This window comes from Drosophila willistoni (assembly GCF_018902025.1).
Source record: "Drosophila willistoni isolate 14030-0811.24 chromosome XL unlocalized genomic scaffold, UCI_dwil_1.1 Seg141, whole genome shotgun sequence".
Taxonomy (NCBI): Eukaryota; Metazoa; Arthropoda; class Insecta; order Diptera; family Drosophilidae; genus Drosophila; species Drosophila willistoni.
This window is the reverse complement of record NW_025814052.1, coordinates 5068005-5089400: the sequence shown is the minus strand read 5'-3', so window position 1 is coordinate 5089400 and position 21396 is coordinate 5068005. Positions and strand designations below refer to the sequence as shown.

The window sequence follows — 21396 nt, the reverse complement described above, 5'->3', positions numbered from 1 at the left end:
GAGTAATGAATCAAATAAGGCAGATTTATTAAACCTGGTACTAAATCTTACAACCTGGTAGTCGTCAAGAACTACAGCACAGAACGGATCAGCCTACTTTGCTAAAGACTCTACATATTCAAAGCCAAAACTGGTTTAGAATTACATTTTCTCACTTATTTGCTCTTGCAACTATTGATTATTACATCTGGTTATAATTCATACCACTTAAAATAATAATCGATTTGGGATTTTTCAACAACATTGTTAATAATGGGCATTAACTTATTTGTAAACTATTAACTCGTTCATTCATATGCACAACAAGTGCATCCATTTTGGAAACTTCAAACTCTTAATCGCAATCTTTTATTTAAGACCTTTGTATTTAAATAGATCTATTTTTGTATATAAAGTACTTTCGATTGGCCACCTGCGAGTTCTTCAAAAAGAAAACTACAGGAAAACGAAAAATAAAAAAACGATTCATTATCTTTAGTTATTTATTATGTTTGCATATATGTATGTATATATATATATTTATTTATATATATGTTTTATATATAATATTGATTGAGCCAAGTATAAAAACAAATAACAATAAAAAAAATATTCGTAATTTTAAATTAAGAAAAAAAAAACAAAAAAAAAATTTCATTAAAATAGAACAGAGAATACAACACCAAATTTTGATACCAAATATTTATCGTTCGGCACTTTATAGGAATAACAATTATATATATATGTATATATATATATGTATATATATATATATGATCTCATACATTATATAAATTTCAATTTCCTTTCGTTTGATTTTTTTTTTTTTTTTTGGGTCTAAAGCTCTTAAGAATCGTATCGTATATATGAATATAATATTATAATTGCACATTTGTTATGTTGACGAACAGAAGAAAAACAAAAAAAAAATGCACTATAGACGACTTAATTGAACCCCACCCGTGTTGGCAAGGGGGTCGAGAGGGGGGTTAGAATTTAAATCAAACTTAGACGACTATTCGTTTTACGCAATTGGGCACGCCATGGTATGATATTCTCACGATCGTCTTCCTCCTGTTCCTCCGGTTCGATGTGGTTGGTCGGCTTTGTCCCTTCCATATCTGGCAGGGGTAGGGTTTCCGCATCGGATTCACCTGGATGCGGCTCACCATTGTAGTGATTCTCCTTATTGCCAAGCGGGACATTTGGGGGATGTTGAAGCTGTTGATAATGCTGCTCCATGCCGGCCAGATTTATGTTGATATTGTCAATGGACATGGCGCGATTCTTCAGTCGCCAGGTATCCGCCACGCGATTGTTCTCCTCCACCTTGGGCGTGTAGATGGCCGCTCTGGAAAATGGCACATTGCGGTCAGAGAAGTGCTCTCTAACAACAACAATAACAATTCCACACACTTTCTCCTCAATCTCTTCCACATCATCATCATCATCATCATCTTCATCTTCACCATCATCATCATTGAGTGCTGGGGACAAAACTTACTTCAGCTTATTTTCAGTCTCCTCACGACGTGCCAACAAATCACGCTTCCATTGTGGTATCTGGGAAAGTCGTCGTGACTCTGCCTCTTGGGCCATACGCTCCTCGAAATCCTTTTTGGCCCGTTCAGCAGCCTTCTTGGCCATCATTTGACGCTTCCAATCGGGTATGGCATTACCGGCCTGATCCTTTTCTGGTATCTGTAAGTAGATCTTGAAAATAGAAGATGATGAATTGATACTTCCTTTATGCACCAATACCCGAACCAATACCCGAATTCCACACCAAATAACTCCATTTGACACTATTGACTCGTTGACACTCTGACTCTTTTGATGCCTCACCTGATCCACATAGTTATTGGCCGTAAATTGCTTTGTTATTTCCATATAATGTTCCGAATCCATTCGATTGGCCATCTGTTGTTCCACCTTCATTTTCTTAATGCCCGGTATATCCTTGGAGATCTTTAGCTCGGCTATAAGATCAGTCTTTAAATATGTATCCGTGCTTGAGGTTAGACACTGCATGCTTAGACTACGGGCCGGCATTTGATATGGTTTCGGTACCTTTTGCGTGTCCGTGCGTCGAAGCTAATAAAAAGGAGTAGATAGACAGGGACAGATGGTTAATTCAAACTCATTTCATTTGAGTTTACAATTGCCAATGGCTCATTTACCTGTACACTGTTCAAATCCTGTATAGAAATGGCCGACAATGGTTGATGCTGTTTACGTGTGGCTGTATCCTGGCTAGTGGGAGTCACTCCTCCATGCGGTTTCTTAGTCTTATGCGACTTGGATGTCGCTGTGCTAGGATCATTGCCATTGACTGACATCATGCCCATGCCCATGCCCATGGGCATCATGGGTATGGGTGGTCCCATCATATGCGGCAAGGGAGGCGGGGGCGGTGGCAACGGAGGCTGTTCACCCATCGCCATGGCATGTTGTTGCTGTTGCTGTTGCTGGTGATGATGATGTTGCTGCTGCTGTTGCTGCTGCTGATTATGATGCAGATGAAGATGATTGTGTTGCTGCTGGTTGGCAATCTGTATTTGCATATAGTCCTCCGTATCTGTGGAGCTGTGTGCAAGAAGAAATATAAAATGAGTTAAATAAATATTGGGAGGAATCGGGTGCGGACCTGCGCCAGGGATGGCGTGTGCGCAGTATCATCGTTGGTTTGCAACTGAGCTCTAGAGCTAGCCAGACATAGCCAGGTGCAGAGTCGAGATGTGTGGCCAACTGAGTTTTAGGATGGATGCGCCATGGCATGATGAGCACGAAACGGAGCACGCATAAAATTTCATGCACTCTTGAGCGGATGTCTGTCTAGCTGCTAATTGCATCTTTTGCAGCAACTTAATTGAGGCGAGGCAACTGTACTTGTTCATCTAGTAATTACTAGCACGTGATGTGTTTTGAATGGAGTGGGGGGACTATTATTACTTACCGCGCCGATGATGGACACGAACGCTTATCGCTTATGCTCTTTAGATATTCGGACGGCTTGATTAGATGCGTGACGCCATCTTGTGATTTATTGGGAAAACTGGGCGGCACAAATGGCAGCACCAACTGCTTGTTGACCAAATTCGGACCACCGGAACGGCCAACACCCGTTACCCCGTTACCCGCCGCACCAACATTCGATCCAGCCTCGGCCATGCCATAAATACCGCCAGAATATTGCGATTGCTGCAATTCATAGTGATCTTCGGCCGAAGAGCCCATTCCATTATAAATACTTGGGTTATATTGTGAATTCGATGGCTGATGCGGATGATAGGGTGACATGACCTGTTGCTGCTGCTGCTGCTGCTGATGTTGTTGCTGCAATTGCTTGGATCCATCTTGGGTATAGCCATAAAGGCTATTGCCACCATGACCACCCATACGACCTCCTCCTGCTCCAGTGCCACTGCCAGGGGCAGCGGCATCATTGACCGCTTGATTGGGTGGCACTGCAGCTGCACCACCACCTGGATTACCATTAAGTAGCTTGGCTTTCTTGTTCGCTGAAATTGAACAAAATTCATCAGTTAGGAGTGCTTTTTTTTTCTTTCTGGGTTAGCAGCATCTCCGCCAATGGCCCCATCTTCATTTGGTCATGCTAACTTGAGCATCGGTTAAGTATGTATCTCATTGCGTATGCAGCGTTGAGCCGCCTTTCACCAGCCACCAGACAAATAAATTAAATTAATTTAATCTCCAGCGAACAAAAAAAAAAAAAAACAAAAGTAGGCAGAAAGTAACGGGAAGATCTCAACTCACAAAAAACCGACAATGAACCTATCCTACAATATGCAAGCCAAAAGCTTGCCAAATAAATCAAACTAGAGGCAGTTCAAATGTTATTGCAATTCCTTAAGCAAAGTATAAATCATATCGTATATATATATATATATATATATATATATATATGTAAACTATGTATATAGGAGTTGCAGTTCATAGTTTTCACACTCTTTCTTGGAGGAGCTTGTCTTCTAAACCCGCTTGAATGTTCATCTAGCGAAAAGAAGGTTTCCCCTAGAGAGTGAACCTTTAGTTCATGGATTTACTTTTCCTTAACATTTGACTATAAGTAGATCTTCTAAATGACCTTTTCGAAAATATAAATCATATCTGGTTCTCTTTTTAGTACAACCCTGCTTAGGAATGGTTTGCATGTCCTTTCCTAACGAAACTTTTTGCTTCAATGCTAAGTTGATAATTAAACGATGGCAATTATGCCATATTCGTTATACAGTAGAGCTTCGCTTGAAGTTCGCTGTTTTAAGGTTCTTCAATTTACCTCATTTTCTCAGACTGTATTTTGCTTAATAAAAGAACAATGAACCAACTTTTCAATGATCAGAAATCTTGTACCATACGCGGGGCCCGGACCGTAGCATTTGCTAATCCTACTATACGACACTGTATAGTTTATCAGTTATTGCTGATCCCCTGCCAATGCATTATAGTTAAGTTCCACTGTAGTTGCATCTCGTGATAGTTGTCATCTCACTTCTCATTTATGTGAAACAATGTGCAAAAAGTTAATTGGTCCAAACATGATTGTGGTGCGTATCCTCGCCTCAAACTTTCACGTTGCTTCCTCAGCGGCTCATAACTTGTTACGTAGTGTAACTCTCTGCCAGCCTTCCCCTTCCATTCCATCTCATCCCATCCCCCAGGAATCAAGTCGAGCCAGTTTGAATTGTGCATTGGTTTTTGGCAAGATGTCCCAACAACATGTCTCTATATACGTTTTTGTTTTTGTTTGTTTTATCTATCAATTGAATTGAACAAAGTGGTTTGAGCTGTCTGCTCCACGATGGTGAAATTGGAAATGTGGTTCGGTCTCTTTTCATTTTTCAATTTTCGCAATTCCCCCCTACTCCCCACCCATTTTTTTTTTTTTTGCTTGTCACTATTTTGTTTTATGAGTTCATATTGTCAGCAAGGTCATTGCCGTTGTCTGTGACTTTTGCATAGTCCAATTCAATTCAAATGAAGTGGACCGACCGCTATCAAGATGTAATCATCCCTTTTGTTCAATTATTGGGATATGCATTGATTGTATTTTATATTTAATAATATTCAAATTTCGAAACTTTGGCATAGAAATCTTAGGATAATTTATATTCAAGTTGTAATCCAAAAATTTTTAAATTCCTTTGTAAGCGTTGTAAACCGGGCTAATAACATTTCAATAATTTCGATATTCAATCAGTCAATATTTAATGTGGGATTCTTTCTGGGATCCCTTCTTATTATTTTTCCAATTGATTCACTAGTTCACTTTGCCATAGCAAACAAAAAAAAAGTAATTCAGAAAACTTATAGAAAGCACTTACACCGAAATATGTCGAAACGTTGAAAACTAAGAGTGAAATAATTGCGACGCGAACTTTTATGTATCTTCACCGATCCCAACATTTTAGTGTTTCTTATTTTGTTGTTTCTTCTGATTTGTATATAAATTACATTCTTGGAAAAACAAATAGGCAGAAAACGGAAAATCAAAAGACGCTTTGCCGGTGGTAGAGTGCGTGGAATTGTACGATGTTATCCGGCCGAATGCTGTTGGCAGCCTGAAGTGAGTTCAAGCTATTGCCAAAGTTGTTCACCCAAGACGAACCATCAACCATTCGACAACGACTTGTTGACTTGGCCTTAGGCGTCTCTCTCTCTCTCTCTCTCTTTCTCTACCTCTAAAACACGTTCACTTTCATTGGTAAAAGTCTTTTTTTGGTTGCAGCATTGCAAGTGCGGGTGCAACAGGTTGGGGTAAGGCCAATTATGGTGAAATGTGTGGGACATTTATGGGTCTATGGCAATTGCTTCCTCAAAAATCATGGCCTATACGACGAGGGAGAAAATCCTATATCTACATTAAATACACTATGAGGATTTATTGCAATTTCAGAGGTTTTGAAATCATAGTTATATACACTATAATAAACTTGTAATCACTGATTAACACTTCTCTACGTTTCTTTTAACTTTTATCCTTGCTTTCCTTTAATTTGGCTTTTGAATTCGGCCAAAAAGGTTTTTGAAATGTTGTCAAGGCAAACACAAGTCAGATGGAGATTATTTAAATGGAATTTTTACTAAAGATATGAACTTTGTTTTTAAATGTGCCGTTTTTAACAATTTTAATCTCACAAATAGTGCATTTTCTTGTAAAAAAAATAAAATATTGCCTAATAATCCAGTCAATTTTAAATGACACCAAAAGATAGGCAATGAAAATGTGCCAAAATTTCAAATCATAGAGAGAGTATCATTTGGTTGGCTATATGCACATATTGCCATTTCTCTATATCTATATAGACGGTAGTCTCAAATTATTTTCATTACAACTTCCCTGCTTTGTTTTTCCCCTTGAATGCAACTACATTTTCCACGAAGTTCCCCCCTTCCCCACCTAAATCTCAACTAGTTTATCGTGTGAACGCAACACGTTGAGTGACCATTCTGGCCATTTCTCCGTCTGTCTCATTTGCTATACAATAATGGGCAATTATAAATGAAAAAAAATAAATCATGGCAACGAAAAATGTCAAATATATCGCGAAACATTTGTAAATTACGCGTAGAGTTTATTGTGGGATAGTTTTTTTTAAGGGAAATGACTCTCCCACTCCCCGATTCGCTTTTTCTGTGTTGCTTTCTTCTCACAAAATAAGTATGGGGTTTTAACAAAATTTTCTCCTAATTGATCAATCAATAGATATATGTAAGTAGTCACAAGCGGCTGCATCTTCCGACTCCTCCCAGTCCTCCACCTCCTCCAAGTCAAAGACCTTTTGAATATCTTGAATTTGAATCGCTGTTGCTGTTACTGGGAGTTGTGTGTAACCTTTTTGGTCACCAGCTTTTTGGTACTGCGCACAGCAGTTCTGGTCGATCCCATCGATGATCGCCAAAGACCATTTTCGCTTGTTACAGCCGTTGTTTTGGTAGTTCTTGTAGCTGCACTTGGAGTTGTCATCGACGATCGTCCACGACCATTTTCACTGGTTACAGCCGTGATTTTGGTAGTTCTTGTGGCTAAAGTCTTTGGCATTGCACTTGGAGTTGTCATCGATGATCGTCCACGACCATTTTCATTGGTTACAGCCGTGGTTTTGGAAGTGGTTTTGGTTCTTGTAGCGGCTGTCGTTCGCACTGCATCTGGAGTTGGGGCCACGGTTTTCGATTTCATGCGTTTCACCGGTGTCTTCAATTTCGATTTCACCGACTTGACTACCGGTGAACTGGTTGTGGGGCGTTCGGATTGAACGCCCATTCCCATGGTTATGATTGAGGGATTCGGCCATAATGATTCAACTGGTGGAATTACAGTTTTAACATCAGTCAAATGGCGATCCAATAGCTCTAGCTCATTGGGAGTCGCCAGTGCGGGATCAAGGGAATCTAGGAATAGCGTGGCATTGCCAGCACTATAAATAATATATTTATCCTTGATGGACATATCCGTTGGGTTGGCTTCCTCCTGCTTTGGCTTTGGGTTCGGCTTTGCTTTCGGTTTTGGCTTTGGCATTGGCTTTGGCTTCTGCACTTGATGCTGGATCTTGACATCACTCTGTTTAACTGTTGGTTCATCACTTCCGGAGGATTTTCTGGCTCCCAGTTGCACTGATGGACGTCGGGATTCAGTCTTCTTGCTCATGGTTCTCATTTTTAAAGCCTTTTTGCTTTGGTTTTAGATTGTTTTTGTAGGAATTTGGAAAATTTTGTTTTGTTCAATTTTAAGACCAAAATTTCTTATTAAAATATACTAAAAATTCATTAATGTAAATTTCTTTTGTTTTTTTTTTGCTACCGGCCCTGTTTTGGGTAAAAACTGAAATAAACTAAATTCGATAGAAACTACCTAATATCAAACAAAATTTACAACTGATGTGAAAAGTCGAAGGTAGTATGATCAATAGACTGGAGAAACGTGTGTTTGACATTATCGAAACGGACTTCTAGATTTCAAGTATTTAAGTATTTAGTAAATTCTCGAACTCACTGCTCAAAGGTGCAAGTTTGACAACTTTTTAAAAATCTTTCCAAATTAAAATTTTTAAATTGATTGAATTCGCAAGATATTCGTAAGATATTCTTATTTTGTTTTGGTTTCAATAGTAAATAGAAGTAAATGTTATGGAATCTTACCTGATATTGTGGACATGGTGCGATTGTGATTGCCTCGTACCAATTCCGAGGGACGCAGACTTGGCTCCTCAATCACTTCCAGGCCAGAGTCCGAATCGACAGCATCATTGGATTCTGAATGATGTTGCGTTTGGGCTGGAACAGCCGCACTGCCAGCTCCGGGGCCAGCTCCATTGATTGGTGGGGGCCCGGTGAATACATTTTTCTTGTAAATATTATTATTGTTGTTTGCATGTTCGGCATTCAAATTGTTGTTGCGGTGCTGCTGTTGTTGCTGTTGTTGGTGCTGGGTCGGTGCCCTCAACGGCGGCGGCAATGGCGGAGGCGGCGGTCCATTAACTAAGAACGAAACAATTGGTGAATAATTAGAATTTCATTATTTACATTTGGGCATACAATTGTTTAACTTACCTAGTGCAACATTTTGCATAGGCGGCGCCGAGGAAACGCGTTTCAGATTTCTACCATTATTATTGTTGTTTTGATTGCTGTTGCCGTTATTGGTAATGTTGTTGATGTTGCTGTTGCTGTTGCTGCTGATAATATTGTTGCTGTTGCTGGTGCTGCCCATTGCTGATGACGATTCTGTCAGATTATTACGGATCATGGAGTTCTTGTGCGTCTGTTTGGTACGCTCGGCCACATCTTCCGGCGGGCAAACACTCTCGTATGTATCGCTCTTAATCCCACCATTAAGTAATTGATTCTTTAGATTCACGTTCTTTGTGCTGTAGTTATCCTTAATGCTCGATTCATATTTGCTGCTATGTAAACCGATCATTGAATGTGACTTATTACGATTGAGCAGACTATTATTATTGTTATTGTTATTATTGTTGTTGTTGTTCTGATTGGCAACAGAATTATTGCTGTTGTTCCGTTTATTGTTTAGATGCTAGTAGGGGGGGAAAAAAAGAACCAAGAATTATAAATTTGATGATAAATTTGAATATAGACGGCTTTCAATTGTTTAGACTATGTAGTGTTTAGTTTATAGTCAATTGTTTATCACATACTTTTAGGGGAGAGATTTCCCTCATATCACCCTTAAGCCTAGCGCTGGCTTAACTGCATACTTACATGATTGGTATACTGCAAGACAATGTCGGTGCTGCGGGTTGAACTGGCACTGGCCGATCGGGAATGTGAGCCACTATCACGAGAACGAGAGCGACCCACATTATATTTATGTTGCAGCTGCATATGTTGTTGTTGTTGCTGTTGCAGATGTTGTTGTTGCTGGTGCTGCTGCTGATGTTGCTGCTGCTGCTGATGTTGTTGCTGCTGCTGTTGCTGCTGCTGCTGATGTTGCTTACGAGATTCTTCACGCACTAGATATATATCCTCATAGTCATGATCGCCGCCACCGCCGCCGTTGCTGCTGATATTGGCATTGCCATTCTGATTGTTGCTTCTATGTTGTTTATAATTGTTGTTCTTATTGCTGTTGTTGTTGTTGTTGTTGTTGTTGGTGGCGTTGCTATTGTTGTTGTTAATGTGGCTAATATTGCTATTGCTATTATGACGATTAAAACTCTGACTACGCAACTGAGCATGATTATGATTATGATGATTACTGTGATTATTGTGATTGTGACTCTTGGGCGAATTGAAGCTAGATGAAATTGATACAGATTCATCGGAGCCACTGCCAGCTCCGCTTGAACTGGAATGAACATCGGCCTGTATGGTCAATGCATTGCCAGCGGCCTTTGTTTGCATTTGATGATGATGATGCTGTTGCTTCTGATGATGATGCTGCTGCTGGTGCTGCTGCTTCACACTGCTGCTGCAATCGGAATCGACAAATAGATCACGCACACGATTATATATGATCTCCTGTGGATCGTGTAGGAAAAACGATTCACCCGATATGCTGCCATTTGGCGAGGGAGTCGCATACAAGCCGCCATTCCGCATGGGATTCACATAAAGTCCATCGTTCGGCAAGAGAGCACCACCCCCACCACCTCCACCACCACCAGTTGATGCATTGCCTCCAACTCCGGATGCTCCATTCAATGAACCATTATAAAGTTTCTCCGAAGAGCTGCGCGATTGATGGGAATACAAGGCATCGCTGTTCTTACGACTTATACCAATTCCACCTGGAATTCCACTTCCAGGATTTGTAGATGTAACTGCTGGCGGATGCAAATAGAATGGTTCCACATCGGAACTTAAAGTCGATGAGGATTTCGATTTGATGGTATTACTGCGGCTAGTTTGTTTCGAAGAATTTGAGTTCGAGTTGCAACTGCTGCTCTGTTGCTGATGCAATTGTTGTTGCGATTTGTGACGTTGTTGTTGTTGCTGCTGCTGTGAGCTGGTCTTCGTGTTATAATCCATCGTAGTGCCATGCTGAACTAACACATTAAGACACTAACATGGAGAGATACAAATCGAATTTGGATTATCAACGCAAAGAGCTACAAATAAACATTCACTCAACGACTTACCTCAACCTGTTGATTCTCGGCGGCATCGTTAATTGGCGATTTGCCATATTTGTCTAACGATAATTTGGCACCGTGATTCAATAGCCAACGAACCACTGATAAATGGCCACGTGAGGCAGCAAAATGTAGGGGCGTGGCACCATCACCATCACGCAAATTGGGATCAACGCCCTGATCTTGCACCTGTCCAAGTGAGATGAGAAGAGGATAAAGAAAAACTGAAGCAAGGATACTCTATCCCCCTCTTCTCTCGCTCCCTCTCTCTGTCTCTCTCTTTTTCTCTATAGCTGTCATCGCTGTCTCTTTTGTCCTCTAACTGTTACTGTCATTTATGTGTGGAAAGTGGTTTTTCATTCAACTATTTAGTTCAATTTAGAAAGGTGATTTTCCACTACTTGTTTAGCTGTTTGATCTTGAAAAATCACCAGAACCAAGCAAAGAATCAGCCACAAGACATATAGAAAAGTAACAGAAAGAAAACGAGACAGACACACAGAAAGAGAGCCAGAGAGAGAGAGAGGAGAAAAGATATAGAGTTAATGCAAATTGATTAAGTGTACAGGCCAGGCGACAAAAAAAGAAACAAACTGGTTGGGAAATTTGTCCAAGCAGACGAAGAATCTTTCAAGCTTCGATATGCCGTTAGTTAGTGGCAAGATGTTGGCCAAAATAGTTAATACTAGAAGATGTGGCAACTGAATCCAGTTTTTGGTGCTACACATTAATTGTGTGCTGTGTTATTGTATGTGCCAAAGTTAACTAGAGCCAAGTTTTAAGACGCGATTGTATTTGGTCTTTTTTTTTGGTTTTTTTTTTATTTTTGCTGTTTGTTTCTTACCATCCATTTGAGGCAATCCAAGCAGCCCATTTGTGAAGCGGCATGGATCGGTGCCATGCCGTCGCGTGCTCGCACATAAAGCGAACCGCCAGCTTCAAGCACCAGAAATTTAAGCACCTCCAAGTGGCCCTCCTGTGCGGCCAAATACACTGGCGTCACATCATTGTCCATTTGCGTATTGGCGCTGGTGAGGGAGAAAAAAAAAGAAAAACGAAATATATATATATTTTAGAGCCAATTAAGTATAGGAGAATAATTTAAATAATTAACTTCGATTATACTCGATGTTTCTTTGCATTTTACGAGAAGAAAAATGTATCTTACTTTTATTTTTTTTTCTTTCTTCTCTGCGAAATATTATGCCCTCTTATTGTTGACAGAGGAAAAACTATACTAATTTACTCTTTCCCCTCCCTATGCTATCTAAGTATCTCTCCTCCTATGTATGTATCTTCTGTATCATCTGACAGCATTGATTGAAGATTTGTCTGGGCTATCAGCTTTCCATCTAGCGGTAATTTTTTCTATCCCAATCTTCAGTGTAGTATAATGGATCGCTTAATTGTGTGATCGTCATACAATTTGATCGAGTTATTTGAATCATTATGACGCCTTCACAAGATTTTAAATGAGTGGACTTCAACTACGCTTTGCTTGGAGAATTGCCAAGTTCTGTCACTAATGCCAAAACCACTTGAGAATTACACCTAGTTAAAGCAACCAAAGAAATGTAAGAACAGCATACACAAAACAAAGTTTGATAATTCCTCCTTCATGTTTCACTTGTAGAATTTCTAAATTAAGTTTCGGAATATTAAATTGCCATTACATAAGGTATTAGAATTTGATTTTAATTTTTAGATTTAAATTTTATAAAAGTTTAACAATATTGGGATATACATAAGTACTATTCCCAATTAAAGAAAGATAGTCTGCCTCAGATGTTGAACTGAATATAGTGCTAGGTCTTAAGTTTTTAAGTTTGTGTACAATTTTCACACCTGACGACACTGCGTCGATTGTTTTGTTCCTTGCGGCCTTGACCCTGGCCGCCAGTCATCAAGGGCATGGCCGAGGCCTCATCATCATTCGAATCAGCCTCATCATCGTTGAGATGCCGCAATTTATTATCGCCTGATGTTTTTCTTAGTTGATGTAGATGCTGTTGTTGCTTCTGCTGTTGATGCTGCTGATGTGTGTCCATCATCATAAGATCACTCAATTGGTTTTGCTCCTTTCTTAGAGGTTTCTCCGCCAAAGATTGTCCTTCTTTGTCTTCGTCTTCCTCCTCTTGCTCTTCTTCGTCCTGATCGTCGTCGTCGTCGTCAGCTGTGTCTTCGTCAGCGTCGTTGCCTGCTGCCCTAGAATCTATTGCCTGTTGCTTACGTATCTCCGATAGATGATTAAGATGATGTTGCTCACTGTCCTTGGAGCTATTGTAATTACTATTGATATTGCTGCTACTCAATATGGCCGTTACCTCTGTGGCAATGATGGTATGAATGTCATTGTTCGATTTACTTTTCTGTTTACTGCGACGATATGAGGTCAGACTTGTTGTCATGCGGCCCAAAAGGCCTTTTTTGACATTGATGGTGGAAAAGTAGCTAAAGGATACACGTACATACATACACACAATATTAAATATAGTCAATGATCCAAAGATCCAATGGGAAAGCGATCATTGTGCCATCTAATAAGTGCATAATGGGCAGATGGACTGATAGATGTTTGGGCCGGGTGAGTGTGTCTGTGTGTGAGTGTGTGTGTGTGTGTGCCAGGTGTGTGCAAGTCAAGTTCTCGGTGCGCTTCTCTGGCATTAGCTCTTTCTTTTTGCTTACTCACTTACCCAAAATGAAAACGGTTTTCCTCTTCTTTTTTTCACTTTCGCTTTTTCTTTTGCTCTCTCACAACACAATCATTAGAATTAACTGGTTTCTTTTATTATGGTTAGCTTATAGGTACCTAAAATAATATATACCTTGAATTTTCTCAATACCGTTAAAAAGGGCAAAACTCAGACAAAAACCAAACGATAAAACATCAAAAAATACAAAAAAAAAAAAAAACATAAACTGGTTAAAGAAAATTCACTTCATTTATTGGCTTCCGTCTCTTTGACTTTGACTCGTTGCATTTGCATATTCAAATACGGATAGATATATGCATATAGCCCCAAAAACGAGATCGAAAGTTATATCGTTCGCTTGTCACTCGCTCTGAATGTCTGAACGAACTGATGCTCAGTGTGTCCGCACTGCGATTAAAACCAATGTGCAAAACTTCTGGCAAAAAACACTTAATGTTTACTATCTTTTTTGTGGGTGAAATGAAACTAAGCATTCAAGTGAAGGGGGAGAGGGGTACGACGTGGGATGGTGGATGGTGGATAGTGAGAAGGTGGAGAGGCAGAAATTTCTTTGTGTTACGCCTGCGACTCCAACTTTAACTCTCCAACATTAAGTTGAGTCTATGTGTCTAGGCAACATTTTGTTTACCCATTTTGCCCCGGCAAAAATCATTGCACAGTGGTACAAAGTATATTAGCAAGGTCAAAGCGACTATCACAATTGAATACCTCATTAAAATAGATTATAATTCTTATATAGAATTAAAAATATCGTAAGAATTGATCCCTGTGCAAAACGAAATGAAATCGTTTTGTAAATTTGAATTAAACTAAATAAATTTCAATGGCTAAAATGCTTTAACAGGTAACTAAAACTGTTTAAGGCCATATTCTTTAACTAAATTTCTTAAGGACGAGAATTTAACAGTCTAACTGACTAATAATATATATTTTCTGTCAATTATACAGAGGGAACTTCTTTCTTTTTTATGTGTATTCTTGTTCCACTGTGCTTTCTACCTCCGCCATGGCCCGCACTGATGCTGAGGCGAAGGCGTTGGATTGGTTTATTGTTGGTACTACTCAATGTTGTATCTCTGGCACTCTAGTTGGTCTTGGTCTGGCTGCTAACATGAGCTACTTCTTCATGGATATTGCACAGAGCGTCAGAAGATGATCATGATGATGATGATGATGTTGATGAAGAGGAGTAGCTAATGGGTAGGGGTAGCAGGAGAGTTAGTTGCTTTCTTTACCGTCTTCAGTGACGTGTTGCTGTTGTTGTTGCTACACATTTTCCAGCTTTTCTCGCACATTCGAAATGAATTGTAAACCAATTAAACTTGTAGATGTTTTTTCGTCCAACTTTTTTTTTTTTTTAGTTTTATTGTATCATCTCATCATCATTTTGGTGCTTTCTTCTGTCAGTTTTCTTCTTCCTTGCCTTCTGCTTCGTTTAGTCTAGTTTTTTGTTTCGTTTTGTAGGTGAAAATCCAGTACAATTATATTGAACATAGACGTTGTATTTCTATTGCAATTAAATAATTATTTTTTAATTTATTTAATGTCTATTTTGCTTGTCTCGTTATAAATCGAGTTGACAGTTATCTATCTACTTGGTTTTCTTTTCTTTTCTTCTCTCATTTTTTTTTTTTTTTGCTCTCTGTTTGGCGTTTAATTGAACATTTGCGTGTGGAAATGATTGCTTGAGTGGGCAGGGATGTGGGGGGGACAACAGAATGAAAGCAACTTCAACTAGATGACACAAATAACTGAATGCCAGACTGGCTGACGACTGTCGTCTGTCGTTTAGATAAATGCGATAGTTTACAAATCGATTAGAAGACAAAAACGCAGTTTCTTTTAATGTGGGCGGAAGGAGAACGATCAACGATCATTAAGACGATCGATCGATTAGTGCGATGACATCCCACCTATAGGATCCATGTCATACGAAACAAATAATAATGTTTTCTAGTACTCAAGTCTATGAAAATCTTCACATTAAGATTTAAGTTTTTTGCATCCCGTTTATCCAATTGAACTTCGTCCAAGATCTTTTTGTATTCATATGTTTTTGACTGTTTGTTTGACTTTGCTTTGGGGTTTTTGAATTAGTTTGCAAGATTTGTTTTTAAACAAAAGCTCTTTTGGTCTGGCGACACACGACACACACATACACACACACACACACACTTTGATCACTTGCAAAAAATATATTATACATTTTGTGAATATTAAAAATATTTTGTTAGATGAATATATTTTTTGCATCCTCCATCGTTGCTTGGCCAATTGATTAATTGTAACTGAGTGGCCATGGCTGAGAAGAAGAGGATATTGCTGCTTCTGCTGCTACCTTTTCATGGTTGCGGTTTTCTTTATGATGTTGTCGTTGTTGTTGTTGTTGGTGCTGCTACTGTTTTTTGTTGTTGTTGTTTTTTTGTGGCTTGCAGTTCTTTGGTACACTGAAACTGTTAATTAATTCACGTTCCGATTCGTTAACTGCATTCGAAACACTTTGAAGCGCGAAATTTGGTTTGCTTTTGTTGGCTGACCATAGCAACGCATTGCATGGGGCATGGCCCAGCCATTGGTTGTTGCATTAAGCATTAAACTAAACTAAAACATATCACACACACACACACACATAGACACACACAAGCATTACAACAAATTTAAATTTTTTGTCTATGGCTGCATGTTGCAGTTGTTGTTGCTTGTGTTGTTGTTGTTGTTGTGGTTGGTTGTAACGGTTAAGCGATCAGTACGGATGGTCAAAACGGTAACACAAAAAAAAAAAATATATATATAATGCTGACGACCACGACAACAACAACAATCACAACAACGATGACGACGATGACGATGAAAGCACCGTTCGCTTCGACTGGCCAAACGCGAATAGCCACAGTCTCAACCTCAGTCTTAGCCTCAGTGGCTCAGTCTTAGACTCGGCGCGATCATCATCATCATCAGTAGCAGCAGCAACACAAACCAAGTCGAAGTGGAAGTCAAAGTGGGAGCTGGAGATCGAGCTGAAGCTGGAACTGTTGGGTGGTAGCATCTAACCACATCAAGTAAACCAGCTTGGCTAACACACACACACACACACACACACACACAGAATTAGAACCTCTCATCTTTTTATATACACAATATTATCCAATTGGCTTCTTATAAATACTTGTAATCAATACATGTCGAGGATTCGACTGAGAAAAAGAAGTTCCAGACAATTCTTTACAAACATTTAAGATTATTTTTCTATTGACTAATTGTTATGATATTATTCTTTCCAAATTATCCTGAGACAGTGTTTATTCTAAGAATTAGTCGTCTGTTCTGTCCGATGATAGATTTGTTACATATTCATAGAATCTATCATCATCAAATATATGTACGTAAATATTACATTAGATTGTTAAATCCATTTTTAGATCATTTAATTTTCATTCAAGTATAAATTCTGTTTAGATTTTTATATCAAAACTTGTTAATCAAGGCTTTTTCAATATCATTCCTTAAGCTGAATGAAAAATATTGTGTGCTAATGTTTTTTATTACTAGTTGAAGGTCATTGATTCTAAAAGTATCCACATTTACTTTTTGGCTAATGGCTCTTGCTTATGACTAAGAGGATTAACTTATTATATAGAGTTATCATAATATTTCAGGTGTCAAATATCACAGAAGAAATTGTGGTAAATCTAAACTCTCTAAACTCTTTGATTAACCTTCGTTCTTTCTTATGTATGATGTCTTTTGTCCTTGTTGTCCACTTGTCGTCATGTCAATTGATCTAGCTAGAGCATTGTATCGATGTATACATATGTATAAGTAAATACATATGACTCCAAACTCTCTAGTATAGCTGTCAGCTGTGCATGTGTTGCTGCTGTTGCTCCACTTTGATTCAATTCGATTTAAAACAACAACAACAACGTACAAAAATAAAAATAAAAAAAACAAGGTAGAAAAAGAAAAAGAAAAAATAACAAGTTGCAACGGTTTTTCCTATTGCAAAGGCTAAACATCTTTTGCCCGGTTTTGACTTCAAAACGCGAATAGCACAAACCTGAAGGAGCAGAACTGCTTGCTTTTGGTCAAAGTCGCGGGGGACTCGACTCTGGTTGGCCTGGCTGGCCCGGCTTGCCTTGGCCAATGTGACATTAGGAATTTAACCCAGTTACTGTAGCTAGAGTTTGTAAATGGAATAACAGTTGGCAGCAAAATAGTAGAATTTAATTGCGTGCCACATTAATTAAAGCAAATGAGCCACACAAATCACTTGAATTGCCATTATTTAAATGGCATCAGACCACTTCGATTCGGACATAAAGAACCGACAAGCAAAACGAAAAAAATAATACAAAAACAAAAACAAAGCTTTCACCTCCTGACTTTAATAGATAATCAAGTAGATATTTATGTGGTAAGTGTGTACTACATACTACACGGTGTCGCTTTGTGGCACACTCACCAAATATCCACGGATGCGGCAACCAGTAATTGGACACAATCGAGGCATCCACGTGCGGCAGCATAGTGTAGAGCCAATGCTCCTCCATTGGGTCTTTCACTGCCAGAAATATTACCCGGATGATGCATTTGGCTCAGATTCGGATTTAGATTCATATTCATGTTGGGCAACAAATTGTGCATGCCCCCGATGCCAATGCCACCGCCTCCATGGGCTAAATATGAATCCAATTGATGGGCATGCATTCTGTTTAGATTGCTATTCAGTTTATTATTCAGTTTTGTTGTTGCTTGCAGTTTGTGTGCTGATAGATTTGAGTTAAGGGCATAGTCGTTTATGGTTCTGCAATGATAAGAAAAGAAAAGAGATAATATTATTGAAATGCAAAAAGTAAAGCAGGCTTTTCAGCTGCATGGGCAACATTTTCTGTTGCATACTTTTTCAAAGTCTCTGCAAACGAAAGACTTAAGACACAAACTTGCTAAGAAAGTTGCAAATTAAAAAGCGCAAAGTGTGGGCTTATCAAATTAACTTTAAACTTAAAGCACTGAGCTACTCAGTGAGGGTAAAACGGCTGCAGGATATGTTCATTTTTTAATAAAGTTTTTGAATAATTATAGAAATTAAATTTACAAGTAATTTTATATTTTAACGTGTAAGGTTAAAACTTAAATATTACAAGAGCAAAAATGATACAACTAAATGGCAAAATAAAATAACTAAAAATTAAAAAAGAAGCACCAAACACAAAGGAAGGACTTAACGCTTTAATTTAATACCAACAAGAAGGAGTAAGGGGCAAAATAACAAACATATACATATGTATGTGTATATATATATTATATAATATTATTATATTCGATTTTAAAAAGTAATATGTTGATTTTTTCGCAATTTAAAATGGTATTAAATACCCGAATTTTTAAAAATTTCATTTGGGTTTATAAAAAAAAACCACATATGTATGGGTAAAAATTGAGCGAAATATAAGTTTTTCAGGTTTTAAATCAAATTAAGAGGAATTTAAGTCATAAATTTTGCAAATCAGCCACAAATTGACATATGTAGACTCGCAATGTTAACGTTTTTTAAAATAAATATTTTTGTTGATTCTAGTCATTTGCGAATTGTATACACATTTTTGGATGCATTGGCTCCTTTTGCAAGGATATAAAATTGTATTCTTACTTTTAACCAATGCGTTAAATAAAATATTTTCTTTACGTTTTATGACTTGAGATATATGAGGATTTTTATAGTAAATGATTTGCCCTTTTCCAAATCACTAAACCAGGTCAAGTCTAATAGAGACTGATGTTTCTGATTCACCTACAACACAATCAACAACATCATCATCATCATCATTATTATTATGATCATCAGCCACATTATAAAACTATAACAATAATATTATTTCTCTCATAAAGTTGCCGCTGCCAAACAACAGCAGCAGCAACAAATTAATTGAAAGCAGAGCAAAATGAAATAAAAGAGTCAGCTCAATCCGCAGACTTTGTCTCATTTTACCAGTTGAGAAAAAAAAAAAACCGACAACAAACCAAACCAAGAAAGCACCCATCCACTTTCTTTAAGTTTATTGCGTCAACACGTTTTGAAATTAGTTGGAAACGAGGCGCTTTATAGCAGGTGTCAACCCAGAAAGAGGGCGGCAGGTGCCAACCCAAAAAAAAAAAGTAAAAATATTAAAAACGAAAATAAAACTCATTACAATTTGGCAACACATTGCAGGGCAGTTGGTCAGAGCGCGCAATTTGATGATGGGACATGGAAACAATGCACAAAGCAAGAAGAGAAGGAAATTATGATGGCTTTTTTCTAATTAAATTAAGTCCATAGCCAACTAATGCTTAATATTTTGTTAAATAATCTGCATAACTTGCATTTCTCGATGGATTTGAAATTTACCTCAATTTGATGGCAATATCGCGACACTTTATGCATGGCACTTGACCCTGTTTCGGGATATCCGAATCTCCTTTTGCTTTAATTTTTGATTCGTCTTTGATTGAACTAGTTTTCCTTTGTGCAATGGTGGCATACTGAGCCTCTTCTTCCTGCTCGTCTTCGTGCTCTGCTGGTCCATCTTCGGTTTCGCTGGCAAAATCTACTACCAACTCATTGAGATCATCCTGATCATCATCATTATCTAAAACATCTACGTATGGCTGCTCCTGCTCCTTTTGCTGCCTCCTACTAAAGTAGCCCACATGCTGTTCAACACCTGCATTGGCATCTTTAAGCACTCTCTCGTAGGCAGCACTTTCCGTCTCACTTAGGGCGAATCTCTGCTCGAATACCCGCATGGGTAGAGCACTTTGGCGCAAAATCTCCATGCGTTTGTGCCTCAACTCAATGGAGAAGATCAGACGCACTCGGACCAAACGCCGCAAACCCTGCTGTGTGGAGCGAGCACGTTGCAAGCGACGGCGATTATGACGCAATTCCAATTTCTCCAGGCCCCGCAACGATTTGGCATCACCACCTCCAGCTAATGCTCCTGTCCCGGAACCATTTGGTCCATTCCCTGCGCTATTGTAGTCCGCAATTGATGTTAAATCCAAAGCGGATCGAGTGCGACGCCAGGGCACTAAATCGAAATGCGAAAATTTATGTTCGCCCAGCCAGGGATGGAAATTGATTTGATTGATTATCTGCTGATGATCCTGTTGACGTAATATCCAATCAGAAGATGGCTTTGGCTGCTCCTGCTCCTGCTGATAATGATGATGAAGATGCCCTCCCCTCACGTATTCATTACGCGCACTAGCTGATGGCTTGCGGCGTTTATAGCGCGGCACTAGAGTCGTCTCCAACATACGCGAATCTAGACCGTATTCGCGACGCAACAGTTCAAGTTCGAGCTCCTTGCTGCTTGCCGTATACTGAGCACCGTTCCACACAATGACCGGTGAACTACTAACATTAGCATTTCCATTTCCATTCCAATTCCCGACACTGCTGGGCATGTTCCCCCTAGTTCCCAGTTCTTACAGTTTTTTTGATTGCTTTTTAATTTTTTTTTTCCCAACGTTTTCCGGTTTCCGTTTGGCCGTTTTCGCCGTTCGCCGTTCGCCCCGTCGAGTGCCAATGTTGTTTGGCCGAAATCCAAACACCGACTCCAAAAAAAAATATAAACAACAAAAAAATATCCAACTTGCAGGGCCCCACTCTATGCAAAAACAGCGAATATAATAATAACAAAACAGCCAAAACTAACAAAATTGTTGCGTTGACTGCGCTGCCAACTGCTATGATTAAGAGTGTTTTTGTTTATATATTATTTTAAATATGCTCTCTCTCTCTGTCTCTCTATCTAACACAATGAAAAGGGCAGACGGGTATACTAGGCATTTCCACCTGCCGAGATCTCTGTCTCGGTTAGCAAGTTGGTAGAATTATGACAGGGTAACGCACATTCGGCATTCAGTAGTCGTTTTTGTTTATGGGAAGGGGGGTTAGTGGGCCTCTGTCTGTTTGCTCAACATTGAAGACCCACTCAGCTTCAGATGCAGCTGGAGCCTATATGGCTATAGCCATCCCCTTGGCATTTTTATTGTTATTTATTTATTTTTTCACGCTCACTGCCATGTCAACTTCACAAAACAAT

General features: G+C 38.9%; 1 protein-coding gene across 1 annotated transcript; it reads right to left on the bottom strand.

Moving 5' to 3' along the window:
- Window positions 1-815: 815 nt before the first annotated feature.
- LOC6648927 lies at window positions 816-20807 on the bottom strand. Its single transcript, XM_047011148.1, has 14 exons — window positions 19695-20807; window positions 17769-18110; window positions 12438-13043; window positions 11437-11620; window positions 10599-10781; window positions 9666-10521; window positions 9220-9599; window positions 8551-9034; window positions 8140-8478; window positions 2936-3500; window positions 2160-2565; window positions 1825-2073; window positions 1484-1680; window positions 816-1330 (listed from the first exon to the last, which is right to left on the bottom strand). The coding sequence occupies exons 1-14, from the start codon at window positions 20753-20755 to the stop codon at window positions 976-978; spliced, it is 6207 nt and encodes a 2068-aa protein (XP_046867104.1). The 5' UTR covers window positions 20756-20807; the 3' UTR covers window positions 816-975.
- Between the last annotated feature and the right edge of the window lie 589 nt (window positions 20808-21396).